The sequence below is a fragment of the Telmatherina bonti genome, assembly GCF_933228915.1.
Source record: "Telmatherina bonti genome assembly, chromosome: 6".
Taxonomy (NCBI): domain Eukaryota; kingdom Metazoa; phylum Chordata; class Actinopteri; order Atheriniformes; family Telmatherinidae; genus Telmatherina; species Telmatherina bonti.
The window spans coordinates 7,157,875-7,176,642 of NC_136624.1; the positions used below are offsets into that span (position 1 = coordinate 7,157,875).

Below are 18,768 nucleotides of genomic sequence, written 5' to 3' on the forward strand. Positions count from 1 at the left end.
ATCTTTCTAAAAGTTATAATGACTATAATGTCATATATCAGAATGTTAATGCCCTAAAAAGCTGGGAAGTACGACACCTTTTCAGCCATGTAGATGAAAAATTAACACAATCAAGTACAATGCAAATATTTTAAAGAACTATGTATGAGCATTAAAAAGTGTTTCATGGCCTGGGAGATATGATTACTGAAAGCATTGTAATGCAAGAAGTCCAACTTCAAAAAGCATGGTATCAACAATATATATATATATATATATATATAAATCGTAACAAGGTGTTTGTACTTGGTTACTGGACACCTCTGTCTGCAAGGCACAATTGTTTATTAATCAGTTTAATTAATCACACAGTTCTTGAAAAATCAGGCTTGTTGATGGTCTGAATGCTGATGACTGCTGGATGCGTTACTAAAAATAAACTACAGAATTTCTCAGAGAGATTCGCTGTCAGTTTGGGGGATTCCTACATAGGAAAAGAGGAAAATTTATCTTTTATATATTATTGAGTAATTATACTGTTACGGCCTTTGCATCTCGACTAATGATTCTCCCACTGGCCTTCCCAGTCCTGGTACCTGGTACCAGGACATCACTGGGTAGTTAGTTGCTGTGTCCCAGGCCCCTTTTATCACGTGAATTTAGTTTGAACTTAGAACTCTGATTTTGTGTTTACCTATTGATTAATAAATCAGACTTATGTACTGAAATGGAAGGATGCGCCCACCTGAGGGCAGTGTAACACTAATTTACAATAAAAAGAGACTGAAACCCTTCTGCCAATACTTACTTCTTGCTATTTTTTTCTCCTCAGTAAACATTTTTTAAACATATTTATAAAAACCTGAGGTGAGAACAACACAAGCAATAAATAAAACAACATCATAGGTCGTCACCCCAAACCGATGACATAATGAGCAAAACAAAGTCTGTGCCTTACCGGCTGGAGGATGGATTAGATCGGAGGTTTCTAACTTTAATCAGTTTTTCATGCAGAAACACGACAAGCTCAAAGTAGGTTTATGTGATGCTTCGCATGTCGGCTCAAGCGCTGAATGTTGTGGATGTTTAATGTTGTGGATTCCTTCTAAGGATTCTTCCTGACAATAGTCAGAGATTAAAAATATGTTTTGATCCAACTATATTCTGAACATGTGCAGAATTTTGGTCCTGGCGGATTAGTGAGTTCAACATTGAAATAAACATAAAGGCTGTGAAATTCTTTGCAAAGTAAATAAAAACTAAACTAATGATCTGCATTCAGATAAGAACAACAGCAGACTGATGTTAAATGAAAAATAGAAAATAAGAAACAACAAAGGAATAAAATGGTGCAAACTGAAGAAAAAAAAGCTTTATTTTGTATTTTCAGCAGATAAGCTGCAGTAAAAAAAATGTAATTCAACAAAGATGAACATGTGATGCAATGAACATGTAATAAACAAACCTGTCCATTGCATTTAGTTTATATTTCTACATAAAACTTTATTTACTGGACTGAACGTTTAAATACATGTTGCTTCAAGCTGAAATTTAGAACATTTTTCTTTCTGCGGACCCCCCTCACACACAGCAGGGGTCTCTGGTTTCAGCTTTAAAAGAGACTGACGGAGCTGAAACTGAAAAGGCACAAACACACCGAGCTGCCGCCAGGACACGTCCCACGTCACAGAGACGGTCTGGCAGCTTCTGGACCACATGAGACGATCCAGGGGTGTGTCAGACACTGAGCAGCCGTTGCTCGTTTCTGTGGCAGCAGCTCCAACATGGTGGAGAGAAAGGAGCTGAACTGGACGGCTTCCTCTCGCCGCCACTCGTACTTATCCAGCAGGATCTCCAACAAGCTCCACGGTTTCAGCTTCCAGATGCGTCGCAGTTGTCCTGAAGAACAGAAGAAATGAGCAAAATACTTCCATACATTCATGTTTTATTACAGATTAAACTCACAGCTTTACCTTTACGGTTGAAGTATCGTTTGGAATTTCTCCCAGAGAGGGCAAACTGGGTCGGAAGAGGTCCCAGTAGCTCCATGATGTGGGCAATATGATCTGAAAGGACGTGGATATGTTCTTCACTGTATTTATTTCAGCAAAGGATAAAGGGAGGTTAGGAACACACACCTTCCTCGCGGGAGAACGTTGCTCCTGGCTGAGGGTCGAACAGATAGTCTCCTGTGGCCAGCTCAAAAGCCTGCAGGACACACAAGGCCACCAGGATCACCAGAGGAAGGACAGATTAATAAAAGGCAATAATATCCTGAAGCCTTCAGGTTCTCGTCTCACCATGCAGGCGGTGCTCCAGATGTCAGCTGGTGTGTCGTAGTCGGCGCCGATCAGGACCTCCACAGAGCGATACTGACATGTCTGAATGTCCTCAGTGAAGTGTTTGTGCTGACGTGGAAAGATCAAGAAAAAGCTGGAAACATGACAGAAACTCCACATGATGTCGTCATGAATTTAATCTGGAATGACTGAAAACGGATGGAGACAAGGTGAGACAGAAACTCGGGCAACGTGGAGGACGTCCAAGAGGACCAGTGGACAAAAACTCACTGGGAAGTTTCCTACCCTGACTGAATGGAAACATAAGGTTAGCCAGAAAAACAGCTGATCAGCTTCTCTTCCTTTATTAACCCTCCTGCACCATCCTTCATGAAAGAAAAGAGGACGATACTCAGAATTCTGTCTTTTCACAGCATCAATTCCATTAAGTTGCAGAATCAGATTCATAGAAATAAATACAAAGACCAACGAGTGACAAACATGCGCCTCATCGTTCCTTTTTCCATCTGATTTAAACCACAAACATCAGCAGTAAAGTCATAGTTTCCTTTACAGTTTGTGATATTTATAGAAAAATAACTGGAAGTATGAATGTCTTTATCTCAGTCCCTGAGTCCAACAGTGTTACTGGGACAGATGGGTCAAAAACAGCCCACAGACCAGATGTTAGTTTTCATTTTTAGGTCATTAAAATTGTTTTGTTTAGCAGATTTTTTTCTTTATAGCCGAGATTGAATGGTGCAGGATGAGGTTGTGAATGAAACATGGTGATTGGATGATGCAGGATGAGGTTGTGACAGAAACATGGTGATTGGATGATGCAGGATGAGGTTGTGACAGAAACATGGTGATTGGATGATGCAGGATGAGGTTGTGACAGAAACATGGTGATTGGATGATGCAGGATGAGGTTGTGACAGAAACATGGTGATTGGATGATGCAGGATGAGGTTGTGACAGAAACATGGTGATTGGATGATGCAGGATGAGGTTGTGACAGAAACATGGTGATTGGATGATGCAGGATGAGGTTGTGACAGAAACATGGTGATTGGATGATGCAGGATGAGGTTGTGAATGAAACATGGTGATTGGATGATGCAGGATGAGGTTGTGAATGAAACATGGTGATTGGATGATGCAGGATGAGGTTGTGAATGAAACATGGTGATTGGATGATGCAGGATGAGGTTGTGAATGAAACATGGTGATTGGATGATGCAGGATGAGGTTGTGAATGAAACATGGTGATTGAATGGTGCAGGATGAGGTTGTGACAGAAACATGGTGAAGAAATAAAAAAGCTGAAAACAAAACTGCAGGAGAGCAGAAAGACGATGGAGAAAAACTAAACTTGTAGTGCACTATGAAATCCTGCGTGATCACCTAAGAATCTATAATAACACAATAAAACAGGCAAGAACTGATCACTTCTCAAAACTCATAACTGTCAACAAAAGTAATCCAAAGTTCCTTTTTAAAACCATTGATATTTTAATAAACACTGGTTTTAATAAGTCCTCCATGCAACCATCACAAACAGCATGTGAGGACTTTGCAGACCACTTCAGAAGTAAGATCAATGCTATCAGATCCGGTCTTTTATCTAAATGCAGTGTTGATTTTAACAGATCTGAAGCATTGTTTTTACCCGAGGAGAAGCTGGAGAGTTTTGTCCTGGTTGATACAAAGATGCTTGGTCGAGTTTTCTCCCAGCTGAACCCAACAACCTGCCTTTTAGACCCTATTCCCACATCACTGTTCAAGAAATTTTATGGCTTCTTTGAGTCTGAGTTTTTACTCATCATAAATTCCTCTCTTCAGACGGGTGTCTTCCCCACTGCCTTTAAAACAGCGGTGGTGAAGCCCCTTCTGAAGAAGAGTAATCTGGATCCCAACATTCTTGATAACTACAGACCTGTATCCAACTTGGCGTTTCTTAGTAAAATGATAGAAAAAGTTGTTTTTATTCAGCTAAATGAGTTTTTAAACAGGAATAATATCTTAGAAAAATGTCAGTCTGGTTTTAGGACAAACCACAGTACTGAGACGGCCCTTTTAAAGATTGTGAACGATCTAAGAGGCAATCTGGATGCACAAAAACTTTCTGTCCTGGTGCTGCTGGATCTCAGTGCCGCTTTCGATACAGTAGACCACCAGATTTTATTAAACAGACTCAGATGTCTGGTGGGCCTCTCAGGTACTATTTTAAAATGGTTTTACTCCTATCTCACAGACCGACAGTTTTTTATAAGTATGGATACATGCTCCTCAAAGACCCATAAAATAAAATGTGGGGTTCCCCAAGGATCAATTTTAGGCCCATTACTTTTTAACCTGTATATGTTGCCACTTGGGGACATCATCAGGAGACACGGCATTGATTTCCACAGCTATGCTGATGATACACAGCTTTACATCGCCGTGTCTCCTGATGACCTGGAGCCAGTCAACACCCTTTTAAACTGTATTTTAGATATAAAGTCATGGATGGCAGAGAACTTCTTACAGCTCAACCAGGACAAGACTGAAGTTTTAATCATCGGTCCTGAAGACAAGAGAGAGATCATTTCATGCAAACTGCAGAGTTTTAAATCCTCCCAGTGTGTACGAAATCTGGGTGTTATTTTTGACTCTGAGCTGAATTTTATTCAACATATCAGAAATGTTACAAAGACAGGATTTTATCATCTCAAAAACATCGCCAGAGTCCGCCCATTTCTCTCTCTTGCCAGCACGGAGGTACTAATGCATGCTTTTATTTCTAGTAGACTAGACTACTGTAATGCCCTGCTCTCTGGTCTTCCCAAAAAGAGTATTTCTAGTTTACAACTACTGCAGAACTCGGCGGCACGAGTTCTGACAAGGACCAGGGGGCGGGAACACATTACACCAGTTTTAAAGTCGCTGCATTGGCTCCCCGTGCAATTCAGGATTGATTTTAAGGTTCTTTTAGTGGTTTATAAATGTCTTAATGGTCTTGGGCCTTCTTATTTATCTGATCTGTTTTTAAGGTATGAACCCTCGCGGACCCTGAGGTCCTCAGGTACCGGCCTTTTAGTTCTTCCTAAAGTTCGTACCAAAACATATGGCGAGGCCACATTTCAGTATTACGGGCCTCGCCTATGGAACAGCCTGCCTGAGGGCCTCAGGGCTGTGGAGACTGTTGATGTTTTTAAAAAAAAGCTCAAGACCTACCTTTTTAGTTTAGCTTATAACTAAGTTTTAACATTCTTATATTAACCCATATTTATCTTTCTTTTTAGTTAATTTTATTTATTTATTTATATATTTTATATATTGATTTACATAGTATAGATTTTATTATTTTATTTTAATGGATTTTATTTTTGTTTAGTTATCACTCCAGCTCTCTCCTCATCGGGGTCCTCTTCGCCGAGGGCTGCCCCTGCTCTGACTGCATGGGTGTTGCTGTGGGGGCTGTCCCTGTCTGGTGGGTCGGGATCCAGCGCTGCAGCTTTACGGTTGTGGCGTGGGTCCTGTCTGCCCGGACCCGGGTGGCCCCCATGGTGATGGCCTGGGTGGTCTTGGTTGGGGGTAGCCCTTTGTGTAGAGGCTCCCTGAGAATACCATTTCCTTATCTGGTGCACATCTGGTGCAAATGCACCTGGCCATTCATTCATCTTCTTTTAACTGTTACAGGGCAAATAGGGCATGGGTGAGGGTGGTTGTGGGTGGGTGAAAGGGGATGTGTATGTGTGTTAGTGTTTTATCTATTTTGATGTAAATTGTTTTATAATGTAAAGCACTTTGTATTGTTTTTAAGCACGAAAAGTGCTATACAAATAAAGTTTGATTTGATTTGATTTGATTGGATGATGCAGGATGAGGTTGTGACAGAAACATGGTGATTGGATGATGCAGGATGAGGTTGTGACAGAAACATGGTGATTGGATGATGCAGGATGAGGTTGTGACAGAAACATGGTGATTGGATGATGCAGGATGAGGTTGTGACAGAAACATGGTGAATGGATGATGCAGGATGAGGTTGTGACAGAAACATGGTGATTGGATGATGCAGGATGAGGTTGTGACAGAAACATGGTGATTGGATGATGCAGGATGAGGTTGTGAATGAAACATGGTGATTGGATGGTGCAGGATGAGGTTGTGACAGAAACATGGTGATTGGATGATGCAGGATGAGGTTGTGACAGAAACATGGTGATTGGATGATGCAGGATGAGGTTGTGACAGAAACATGGTGATTGGATGATGCAGGATGAGGTTGTGACAGAAACATGGTGATTGGATGATGCAGGATGAGGTTGTGACAGAAACATGGTGATTGGATGATGCAGGATGAGGTTGTGACAGAAACATGGTGATTGGATGATGCAGAATGAGGTTGTGAATGAAACATGGTGATTGGATGATGCAGGATGAGGTTGTGAATGAAACATGGTGATTGGATGATGCAGGATGAGGTTGTGAATGAAACATGGTGATTGGATGATGCAGGATGAGGTTGTGAATGAAACATGGTGATTGGATGATGCAGGATGAGATTGTGACAGAAACCGTGGTGATTGGATAATGCAGGATGAGGTTGTGACAGAAACATGGTGATTGGATGATGCAGGATGAGGTTGTGACAGAAACATGGTGATTGGATGATGCAGGATGAGGTTGTGACAGAAACATGGTGATTGGATGATGCAGGATGAGGTTGTGACAGAAACATGGTGATTGGATGATGCAGGATGAGGTTGTGACAGAAACATGGTGATTGGATGATGCAGGATGAGGTTGTGACAGAAACATGGTGATTGGATGATGCAGGAAATAATAAATGAGCTGAAATAACCTGCTCTTCAGGATATTCAGGTCGTTGGCTGACCTCATTCTAGATCTGAGCCTAGATCTGAACCTAGATCTGAGCCTAGATCTAGTTCCACTGCTGTTTATCTTCCATCTGGTTTCACCAAACCTTTAAGTGATCGCCATCATTCATGATGTTTTCCCACCACATGTCCTCCTGGAAAACGATGGTTCCCCCCCCATCCTTCCAGTTTCTAACGATGCGTTGGACAGTTCTGAACCCAGTTTTAGTTTCTGCATCTCTTTCCATGTTTTCTCTGCTTCATGTCGATGATCTGATTCTTCTGAAACACACTAACGTCTCTTTTCGTCGCCATTCCACATACTGGTGTGGGAAATGAGAAGCTGCTCGTTGCATCAGTCGGGGTTAAATAAGGTGCTGCAGCTGCAGGAACTGACCCTTTTCTAAGCCCCGCCCCCCTCTTAATGGTGACGGTTGCTATGCCTGGCAAGCTTTCTACTCATAAACAACAATGTTCTCACATTGTCAGTATATTGTGTTATTTAAAGCTAACGTTAATCTATGACTCCCTGTAGATGACGGTGTCTGTTATGTTTGGACCCGCTGCTAAATATTTGGCAACCAGCGTTACTTACTAGTGTTTATCTGATAGTTGTTTATCCTCAACTGGTACAAAACTACCTTCCTCACTGTTAAAGCACCGGTAACTTTTAGTTAATATTCTACTAGCCTTGTTGCTAACAGCTGTGTGCTAGTTGGCGTTAGCATCTCATCAAGGAACCAACATGGTAGTTTTTTGTTATCTCGATGGATTCAGTTGCGAGTGACGTCTTGCACATTGCTGATCCATATTTGGCATCTGTCCAGTTGGGTTTTGGGTTTTGGGAAAACAGGACATACATCAACCAACCCAAGTATCATAAACATAAAGCTCGCCAGACCTTCCTCTCTTAGATTTGGTAACGTATGATTGGTCAGGGACAATTTTGGGGCGGGACTTAGCAAAGGGTCCAACAGAAGGTTCCGACCTGTCAGCTCAGTTAAATCCAGGTGGAGACTTGATTTTTGGTCCATCAGTGCACGATTTATCCGTTTCTAATCAGTTTTTAGGTTGTGAGGTGTTTCACTTCTGGCCCACGCTGCTCTAAACCTGAAGATACCGGAGATAAATGTGACTGTTCTACTGAAACACCTGCTGCATGCACCAGTTCATTCCCAACGATGGGAACTGGAGGAAACACAGCAGACCAGGATGCTACTCGCTCACCACCCAGCAGGCGTTGCCCAAGTCGGCGATCTTGATGAGGATTCTGTCGGCGTTCTGAGGCTTCAGAAGGTCCAGAAGTCCATCCTGGTCACTGATGCCTAAAATATGCAGAAAGATTCCTAGTTAACAAAGATCAGACCAAACCTGAACTGAAGATCAAGGTAACATGTCAGCTCATTTAAACACACTGATCAGTTTACAGGTTTGTTTTAAAGTGCATGTTTTCCCAGAGAGAGAGGAAGAAAGTGCTGACTGACCGCCAGCTGAGGATGATGAAGGAGGAGTCTGATGGAACAACGCTGATCTGGAGCCAGAGACAGAAGCACCTGGGCTGAGGTTTGGCAGTGAGATGGTGACGTCTCGGAGGTTTTCTGCAGCAGAGTCCAGTCTGTCTTCAAACAGAAAACTCTGTCTTCTTATCTTCAGCTTTGAGCCACAAGTGGAGCTACGTGTGCCTGAAGGAGCTGCAGCATCAGAGAAGGACACATGGCGCTTGTCCTGTTGGTGCTCAGATGGTCTCTTCTGTCCTCCACGGCTTCTGTCTCTCCCCGCCAGACGCTTGATGGGACTCATGGAGACCTTGCTGGTCTGCAGGGAGCAGATCAGATGTGAGCGCTGGAGAAAAATACCAGCCTGAAAGCAGCTCAGTGAACATTCAGCCTCAGGTCTGTTTAGAAGAGCAGCCGCTGGTGCAGATTCAGCACCGATGAGCTGTGTTTGACACATCATTATTCCTCTACTGGACACCGTGACAAAGACATAATCACAGCTCTGGATGTCTGCAGCGGATCTTTAAGATCTGAGCTTAGTCTGCAGGCCGTGCAAGAGCAGGTTGCTAACAACACAGTGCAATAAAACCACAACAGCAGCTGATGGACGAACGAAACCTGCTGCTGTCTCCTCTGACACAAACCAGTCACAGGAGTCTGCTTCAAATAAGCTCTTCGTTCGCTTCTACTTCCCTGCAGAGCAAAGCTCCAAACATCAGCTTCACCTTGCAAACTGCATTCATTCATCCATTTAACTGTCGTGGGGAAGCTGGAGTCTATCCCAGCAACCATCAGGAGAGACGCGGGTACACCCTGGACAGGTCGCCAGTCCATCACAGGACACAAACTGGACATTTAAATGCAGATAATAGATAATGTGACACTGATCACATTCATCATGGTACAACTCAGCCTCCCATGTTCATGCATCCAGATGCAGGAGAGATTTTTCAAAATAAAAGCAAATTACCAGATCTGGTTGCGGTTTGTGTGGTATGTGGAATAAAATTTAGGCTGATGAGACAGGTGCAGGAAAGCAAGGGTTAATGAAATAAAAGGATAATAACAGGAAACAAGAAGACTCTGGGAAGTTGTAAGGTAAGGTGCGCTCCTTTGCCATCAGCCTGGAGAAGTAATGAGGAGCGGTGGAGGAGGAGTTTACTGGAAAGAGAATGTTTCCCAAAACGAAAGAGGCATGGATCCTTCTGTGCAAAACTGATCATTAAAATAAAAAAAAAAGTTAATAATAAAGTTATAATTTTGTTCTCATTTCTTTCAGGTTGTTGTCTGCAAAGTGCAACGGAGTCCACTGGAGGACAAATAAGGACGATTAGTTGGACTGGGACATAAATTTGTAGAAAAGAATCAAAATCAGCTCAAGTTGTTTTAGGAATCATATTAATGTGATGTTATCTACTGAATAAACGTTATTTATCAGGTTGCAACATTTCCTATGTTTATCTACAAACCTGATCTGATTGGTTGCTTCCAGTCATGTGGGTTTATGGTTTAAATCGAGTGAGAACTCCTCCCACCCGGTGGGCGGTAAAAGGAGCGCACCTGCTGAAGCGGAAAGCAGCAAACGTGACGGAAGCAAATCAAACCAGGTGTGCTAACTAACAGGAAGTAAAACGGAGACAGATGAACTACAAAATAAAACACTGAAGCAAACCAGTGATGTCTGATATTGGTTCTTTTACTGTTGATAGATATACCAAACTCTTCATTTCTGATACAGATATCAACCAATACTGACATATGCAGGTTTATAAATATGTATAACCCCAAGTCAAAGATGTGGACGAGTCCACTTCTAAGCTCCTTATGCTGCAACTGATGCCACGTTTTGGTGATGTTATCAAATGTGTGCTGATAGACGTCTAGCTTAATGTTCCAGGTTGGCTCTGATGTCCGGATGCTACTGGATCCATGGCAAGTTGCGCCAAACAAACAAAAATATCTGGAAAACTGCAATGGCGTATTATATTGCAACATTCTGAATGACACGAGATGTCCTGAATAGTTTGATGCGCAAAAAGTTCATTTTGTCAAGATAAGCCAGATAATTTCCGATATTACATTTTAAAGGCAGACTATGCAGGATTTCAAGGCAATTATTTCCAAAACAACTTGGCAAACACCAGGTTGTGAGCAAAACCACAAAACTGCTACCTCCACAAACGACCACAGGTTGGCAGTAATGAGCAAAACTCACCCCTCACCCCTCCTACTTGCCAGCTCCAATGAGGGCAGGAATCGCTTGTGAGCTGTAGCTCAGAGCCGCTCTGTAATAAATGGGCTTATACTCCCCCTACTGGTGGAAAAAGGTACTTTTTTTTTTACTGGTCAGAAAACATTCAAGAAGGGTCTTTGTCATTAATTAAACTTGTAATTTAATAACACATCAAATATGGACAGACTGGAACCTACATGTTTAAAAAACAATCTAATTATGAATATAGTTATTTTTTTAGTTAATTTATTTTGAAAATATTGAGAATCTTATATACTCTACCTTTAACGCCAGAAATACTTATAAAAAAGAAATACAAAGAAAGAACACCAAAGCAAATCCACAGATCCATCTTACCCATTCTCCAAAGGCGTGGAAGGCCCCCGTCAGCCGGGTCCAGCGGACTGTCCTGATGTAAATGCATCCTGATTGGAGCCTCTTATGAAAGGATACGCTCTCGTGTTGTTCCAGAAATCCTGAAGTCATCAATGAGCTTCACAATTCGCTCACATTTAGCATCTTTGGAGTCGGCATCCCTCACCTGGAAGATATTACAGAAGTAAAAAGATTATATATGACAAATAAAAAACTAATCAGAGTGATTATTACACTCACTGAGGAGGTTATGTTGTCTTGGTGTTTATCCGTCTGTCTGGCCGTTTCTTCACAACTTTACATAAAACCTACTGGACAGTAGGGCTGCTTGATTATGGCAAAAATTATAATCACAATTATTTTGACTGAAATGGAGCTCTTGATTATTAACACGATTACCCATTTTCCTGAAAAAAATGAATGAATTTAACATTAAACTGGCTTTTAAACAATGTCTTTAGGATTCCACAAATTTTAGAAAACAACAAATACCATGAAGTTTTGTCTTGACAAAGTGCAAATACTGATGTAAGCTGAATAGATAAATAAAAGTGAAAATTAAACAATGCTGCGCGTTGTGTTCTCGACATGGCGTTGGGCATTATAACCATCTAATGAATGGTTCCGAGTTGTTCAATCCGCCTATGCCATAGTCCCACACAGTAAACATTTTTTTAAAACAATTTTGTTACATTTTTTACAACATTTGCTAAATATACTTAAGTATAGGAACTATTTTACGTTGGCCTCGATGTACGTGCCAAACAACCGCTGTCAGGCTGCAGCGCGTTTCTCTGATTCACCTGTTAAAAGACGGCTGATCTGAACCAGCTGGTTAACGCGTTGCTATGGTAACGCCCCGTAACGGAGGGATATTACAGTGTTTAACTCGTCGAACTAAGTATAGGAAAATAATGCAGCCAGTTGTCACTGACAATGGTATAAACTATGTTTAGGTGAACTTCCACAACCTACTGCAGTTATTCTACATTGACCTGCAGCCGGAGCCGACTGAGACTGGCCGCCTGGGAGTGCTTTAGGACGGGAGAGGCTCCCGCTGCTCCTTCCTTACAGTAACTGCAGAACAATATGTGCCTTCAAGTCAGTCGCCAAAACACCAGAAAAGTCTCTAATAACTCCAGTAAAAGCTGCTAGATTTGTCGCTTTTAACAAAAAAAGTCACCAGATTTAGCGAGAAAGTCGCCAAGTTGGCAACTGTGTCTGAATGAAAGCAAAGCGGCTGTGGGAGGAGTTTACAGCACAGCGCTGCAATGCCAGAGACGCTCGATTAGCAGCTGAAGACCGCAGGAGAGGAAACTGCAGAGAGAAAAATAATCACACCCTTTTGTTTTTATGATTGTTGAAAACCCAGATCGTAATTGAGATTAAAATCCAATTAATCGACATAGATATTTTGGATATCATCTAGAACAGGAAAAACATTCTGGATACTACCATCCAGAACAGGAACAATACTCTGGATACTATGATCCAGAACATGAACAACATTCTGAATACTACCATCCAGAACAGGAACGACAATATTCTGGATACTACCATCCAGAACAGGAACAACATTTTGGATACTACCAGCCAGAACAGGAACAACGTTCTGGATACTACCAGCCAGAACAGGAAGAACATTCTCGATAATACCATCAATAACAGGAACGACAATGATCTGGATACAACCATCCAGAACAGGAAGAATATTCTGGATACTACCATACAGAACAGGAACAACATTCTTGATAATACCATCAAGACCAGGAAATACATTCTGGATACTACCATCCAAAACAAGAACCACATTCTGGATACTACCATCCAGAAAAGGAAAAGCATTTTGGATACTACCATTCAGAAGAGGAACAACATTCTGGATACTAAAATCCAGAACAAGAAGAACAATCTGGATACTACCATCCAGAACAGGAAAAACATTCTGGATACAACCATCCAAAACATGAACAACGTCTGGATACCACCATTCAGAACAGGAACAACATTCTGGAAACTACTACCCAGAACAAGCAGAACATGCTGGATACTACCATTGAGAACAGGACAATATTCTGGATACTACTATCCAGAACAAGAATAACATTCTGGATACTACCATCCAGAACAGGAACAACATTCTGGATAGTACCATTCAGAACAGGAACGACAATATTCTGGATACTACCATCCAGAAGAGGAACGACAATATTCTGGATACAACCATCCAGAAGAGGAACAACATTCTGGATAGTACCATTCAGAACAGGAACAACAATATTCTGGATACTGCCATGCAGAACAGGAACGACAATATTCTGGATACTACCATCCAGAACAGGAACAATATTCTGGATACTACCATCCAGAACAGGAACAACATTCTGGATGCTACCATCTAGAAAAGGAACAACATTCTGGATACTACCATCCAGAACAGGAACAACATTCTGGATACTACTTTCCAGAACAAGAAGAACATTCTGGATACTACCATCCAGAACAGGAACAATATTCTGGATATTACTGTCCACAACAAGAAGAACATTCTGGATACTACCATCCAGAACAGGAACAATATTCTGGATACTATCGTCCAGAACAGGAACAACATTCTGGATAGTACCATTCAGAACAGGAACGACAACGTTATGGGTGCTACCATCTAGAACAGTAACAACATTCTGGATACTACCATCCAGACCAGAAACAACATTCTGGATACTACTTTCCAGAACAAGCAGAACATGCTGGATACTACCACCCAGAACAGGATCAAAATTCTGGTTACTACTATCCAGAAAAAGAAGAACATTCCTGATACAACCATCCAAAACATGAACAACATCTGGATAGTACCATCAAGAACAGGAACAACATTCTGGACACTGCCATTTAGAACAGGAACAACATTTTGGATTCTACCAACAATAACAAGAACAGCATTCTGGATACTACCATGCAGAACAGGAACAAGATTATGGATACTACCATCCAGAACAGGAACAACATTCTGGATACTACCATCCAGAACAAGAACAACATTCTGGATACTACCATCCAGAATAGGAACAACATTCTGGATACTACCATCCAGAACAGGAACAGCACTTTTGATACTACCATTCAGAAGAGGAACAACATACTGGATACTAAAATCCAGAACAAGAAGAACAATCTGGATACTACCATACAGAACAGGAAAAACATTCTGGATACAACCATCCAAAACATGAACAACGTCTGGATACTACCATCTAGAACAGGAACAAAATTCTGGACACTGCCATTTAGAACAGGAACAACATTCTGTATACTACTATCCAGAACAGGAACAACATTCTGGATACTACCATTCAGAAGAGTAACAACATTCTGGAAACTACTTTACAGAACAAGAAGAACATTCTGGATACTACCATCCAGAACAGGAACAGCATTCTGGATACTACTATCCAGAACAAGAAGAACATTCTGGATACTACCATCCAGAACAGGAACAACATTCTGGATACTACTATCCAGAACAAGAAGAACATTCCTGATACAACCATCCAAAACATGAACAACATCTGGATAGTACCATCCAGAACAGGAACAACATTCTGGACACTGCCATTTAGAACAGGAACAACATTCCGGATGCAACCATCCAGAACAGGAACAACTGTTCATCACTGCAAGAGAACAAACATGCAATGTCTATAGATAGATAGATAGATAGATAGATAGATAGATAGATAGATAGATAGATAGATAGATAGATAGATAGATAGATAGATCTCACTTGTGGATACTCAAGTTATGACAATAGAAACATGATATTTTTTTGTTTTGATTAACATTTGGCTTTCCTTTCCTTTCCTTTTCTGTGCTTGTATTGGCTTGGCTTCGCTTGTCTTTGCTTCGCTTGTCTTTGCTTTGCTTCGCTTCGCTTTTGTTTGCTTTGCTTTGCTTTGCTTTGCTTTGCTTTGCTTCGCTTCGCTTGTCTTTGCTTCGCTTAGCTCTGCTTGGCTTGGCTTGGCTTCACTTGTCTTTGCTTTGCTTTGCTCCGCTTTGCTTTGCTTGTATTTGCTTTGCTTTGCTTTGCTTTGCTTTGCTTTGCTTTGCTTTGCTTTGCTTTGCTTTGCTTTGCTTTGCTTTGCTTCGCTTGTCTTTGCTTGGCTTGGCTTGGCTTGGCTTGGCTTGGCTTGGCTTGGCTTGGCTTGGCTTGGCTTGGGTTGGCTTGGCTTTGCTTCGCTTGTCTTTGCTTTGCTTTCCTTCGCTTGACTTTTCTTCGCTTTGCTTCGCTAGGCTTCGCTAGGCTACGCTAGGCTTCGCTTTGCTTTGCTTTACTTTGCTTTGCTTTGCTTCGCTTGTCTTTGCTTGGCTTGGCTTGGCTTGGCTTGGCTTGGCTTGGCTTGGCTTGGCTTGGCTTAACTTGTCTTTGCTTTGCTTTGCTCCGCTTTGCTTTGCTTGTATTTGCTTTGCTTTGCTTTGCTTTGCTTTGCTTTGCTTTGCTTTGCTTTGATTTGCTTCGCTTGTCTTTGCTTGGCTTGGCTTGGCTTGGCTTGGCTTGGCTTGGCTTGGCTTGGCTTGGCTTTGCTTCGCTAGGCTTCGCTAGGCTACGCTAGGCTTCGCTTCGCTTTGCTTTGCTTTGCTTTGCTTTGCTTTGCTTTGCTTGTCTTGGCTTGGCTTGGCTTGGCTTTGCTTGACTTGTCTTTGCTTTGCTTTGCTCCGCTTTGCTTCGCTTGTATTTGCTTTGCTTTGCTTTGCTCCGCTTTGCTTCGCTTGTATTTGCTTTGCTTTGCTTTGCTTTGCTTTGCTTTGCTTTGATTTGCTTCGCTTGTCTTTGCTTCGCTTGGCTTGGCTTGGCTTGGCTTGGCTTGGCTTGGCTTTGCTTCGCTTGTCTTTGCTTTGCTTTGCTTCGCTTGACTTTTCTTCGCTTTGCTTCGCTAGGCTTCGCTAGGCTACGCTAGGCTTCGCTTTGCTTTGCTTTACTTTGCTTTGCTTTGCTTCGCTTGTCTTTGCTTGGCTTGGCTTGGCTTGGCTTGGCTTGGCTTGGCTTGGCTTGGCTTGGCTTGGCTTGGCTTGGCTTAACTTGTCTTTGCTTTGCTTTGCTCCGCTTTGCTTTGCTTGTATTTGCTTTGCTTTGCTTTGCTTTGCTTTGCTTTGCTTTGATTTGCTTCGCTTGTCTTTGCTTCGCTTGGCTTGGCTTGGCTTGGCTTGGCTTGGCTTGGCTTGGCTTGGCTTGGCTTGGCTTGGCTTGGCTTTGCTTCGCTTGTCTTTGCTTTGCTTTGCTTCGCTTTGCTTCGCTAGGCTTCGCTAGGCTACGCTAGGCTTCGCTTCGCTTTGCTTTGCTTTGCTTTGCTTTGCTTTGCTTTGCTTTGCTTTGCTTTGCTTGGCTTGTCTTGGCTTGGCTTGGCTTGGCTTTGCTTGACTTGTCTTTGCTTTGCTTTGCTCCGCTTTGCTTCGCTTGTATTTGCTTTGCTTTGCTTTGCTCCGCTTTGCTTCGCTTGTATTTGCTTTGCTTTGCTTTGCTTTGCTTTGCTTTGCTTTGCTTTGCTTTGCTTTGCTTTGCTTTGCTTTGCTTTGATCTGCTTCGCTTGTCTTTGCTTCGCTTGGCTTGGCTTGGCTTGGCTTGGCTTGGCTTGGCTTGGCTTGGCTTGGCTTTGCTTCGCTTGTCTTTGCTTTGCTTTGCTTCGCTTGACTTTTCTTCGCTTTGCTTCGCTAGGCTTCGCTAGGCTACGCTAGGCTTCGCTTTGCTTTGCTTTACTTTGCTTTGCTTTGCTTCGCTTGTCTTTGCTTGGCTTGGCTTGTCTTTGCTTGGCTTGGCTTGTCTTTGCTTGGCTTGGCTTGTCTTTGCTTGGCTTAGCTTGGCTTGGCTTTGCGTGGCTTGTCTTTGCTTCGCTTAGCTTGGCTTTGCGTGGCTTGTCTTTGCTTCGCTTCGTTTCGCTTGTCTTTGCTTTCCTTTGTGCTGCTTTGCTTTGCTTTGCTTGACTTTTCTTCGCTAGGCTTCGCTTTGCTTTGTGTTGCTTTGCTTTGCTTTGCTTGCTTGGCTTTGCTTGCTTGGCTTTGCTTTGTGTTGCTTTGCTTGGCTTGTCTTTGTCTTTGCTTGTCTTTGCTTTGCTTTGATTTGCTTTGCTTTGTTGTTTTTCTTTCTTCATCTGGATCTGGCTCACCTCCTGGATCCAGGGATTTTTTAAGGGACTCTGCTGTGTGGAAATGGGGATAATTTAGCCGTAGCTTTTAACTTAAAAAAAAAAAATCACAATCACTGGCAAAAAAACAAAAACAAAATTCCATTTTTAAATTTTGTTGTTTGTTTATTTTGCTTTTATATTGTTAATTACGTGTTGGAGGTGGCAGTGGCTAAGGTGGTTGTGACCTGACAGTGCTGTGGCAACCCCTTCAGAGGACCAAGCTGAAAGGGAAACAACATTGTTGATTATTTGTCTTCTTGTATGTTTGAACTCACCTGCCAGGTTTCTACAAACCAGCTGAGATGAATGCTGAGATGAGTTTTAAACCTGTAAAACTGTATCTGTTGAGATGAATGTAGATTTCTTAATGATGCGAGCTTTGAGTTAGTTGGATTTGTTTAAAGTTTATCAGTCAATGTGGGCTGTGCAGCAGAAACATTTGAAAGGTTTCATCAAAATATTTCCCAAAGCTCTGAAGAAATGTGGCGGTTTGCTTCTCTTTGGGTGTGGATTTGTAATCAAATGGACTTTCAGATACTTTAAAACAGCCTCATCAAAATATGTGTCATTTGAGTTTATTGAAAGCATGAGCTCAATTTTTGAGGAACCAAATTCTCTCCACAGATCTCCAACAACTGCCTCTAGGATTTTTTTTATGTGTCCTTCTCTACATGACAGGACATCGTTTGCTAGTTCTTCATTCTCCATCACCTTTTCTACAAGTCGTTTCATGACATTTATATCTGATGGCTTTAAGGATTTTACCTTTTTGTTGAGGATTTTTGAATGAAGCTTTGTGAAAAGAGGAGTCATGAAGACATAAATAATATCCTTAGTAGGTAATGGTGAGCTTTCAATATGTCCTTTTATTTTGGGACTTGCCGTGCCAGTTCTTGGTATGATCATCTCCTGTTGTTGGGTAAGCTCTTCAGCAATGGAATTGGCACTATTGATTGGTGAAAGAATTCCTAAACCAGGTTTAGTTAACATGTCCATGGGGGAAACGCTCCTTATCTCTGTTTTCGAGCTTGTGGGAAACTTGAAAGTGTCACTTTTGCCATAACCGTTGGACTTCCCATTTGTTTTACCACTAGCTTCTGATAGTCCTGAAGAAGATGTTGATCCACTGTCACTCTTTCCATATCTTTTGTGGTTCAAAGTAAGACAGTCTCTATGATGTGAGAAGATTGTGTCGTGCTCTTCAGAACTAGGGGACAGTATGGGGAACCCTAGTGAGTTGGCATCTCCTAGTGGTGTCATCATTTCTCCGATCAAACATTTAATATCCCTTAAAGCGCTTGACACTTCTTCACTGTGGCTGCTTTGATCAGAAGTTTTCTTCTCGTTCCATAAAAT

At 41.9% G+C, this 18,768-nt stretch overlaps 1 protein-coding gene across 1 annotated transcript; it reads right to left on the reverse strand.

Moving 5' to 3' along the window:
* Positions 1–1,520: 1,520 nt before the first annotated feature.
* LOC306757450 (SRSF protein kinase 3-like) lies at positions 1,521–9,200 on the reverse strand. Its single transcript, XM_079242499.1, has 6 exons — positions 8,611–9,200; positions 8,354–8,451; positions 2,280–2,387; positions 2,118–2,187; positions 1,953–2,045; positions 1,521–1,878 (listed from the first exon to the last, which is right to left on the reverse strand). Exons 1-6 carry the CDS (start codon positions 9,080–9,082, stop codon positions 1,664–1,666), a joined length of 1,056 nt encoding a protein of 351 aa, XP_079098625.1. The 5' UTR covers positions 9,083–9,200; the 3' UTR covers positions 1,521–1,663.
* Between the last annotated feature and the right edge of the window lie 9,568 nt (positions 9,201–18,768).

What these genes read in the sequence shown, in the direction of transcription:
- LOC306757450 (XM_079242499.1), bottom strand. Translation starts at nt 9,082, where the DNA reads ATGATGTGTCAAACACAGCTCATCGGTGCTGAATCTGCACCAGCGGCT. An exon ending in TCTGGAGCACCGCCTGCATG is followed by an intron (nt 2,188 to 2,279) that starts GTGAGACGAGAA and finishes TGTGTCCTGCAG; the next exon opens with GCTTTTGAGCTGGCCACAGG. An exon ending in AACGTTCTCCCGCGAGGAAG is followed by an intron (nt 2,046 to 2,117) that starts GTGTGTGTTCCT and finishes ACGTCCTTTCAG; the next exon opens with ATCATATTGCCCACATCATG.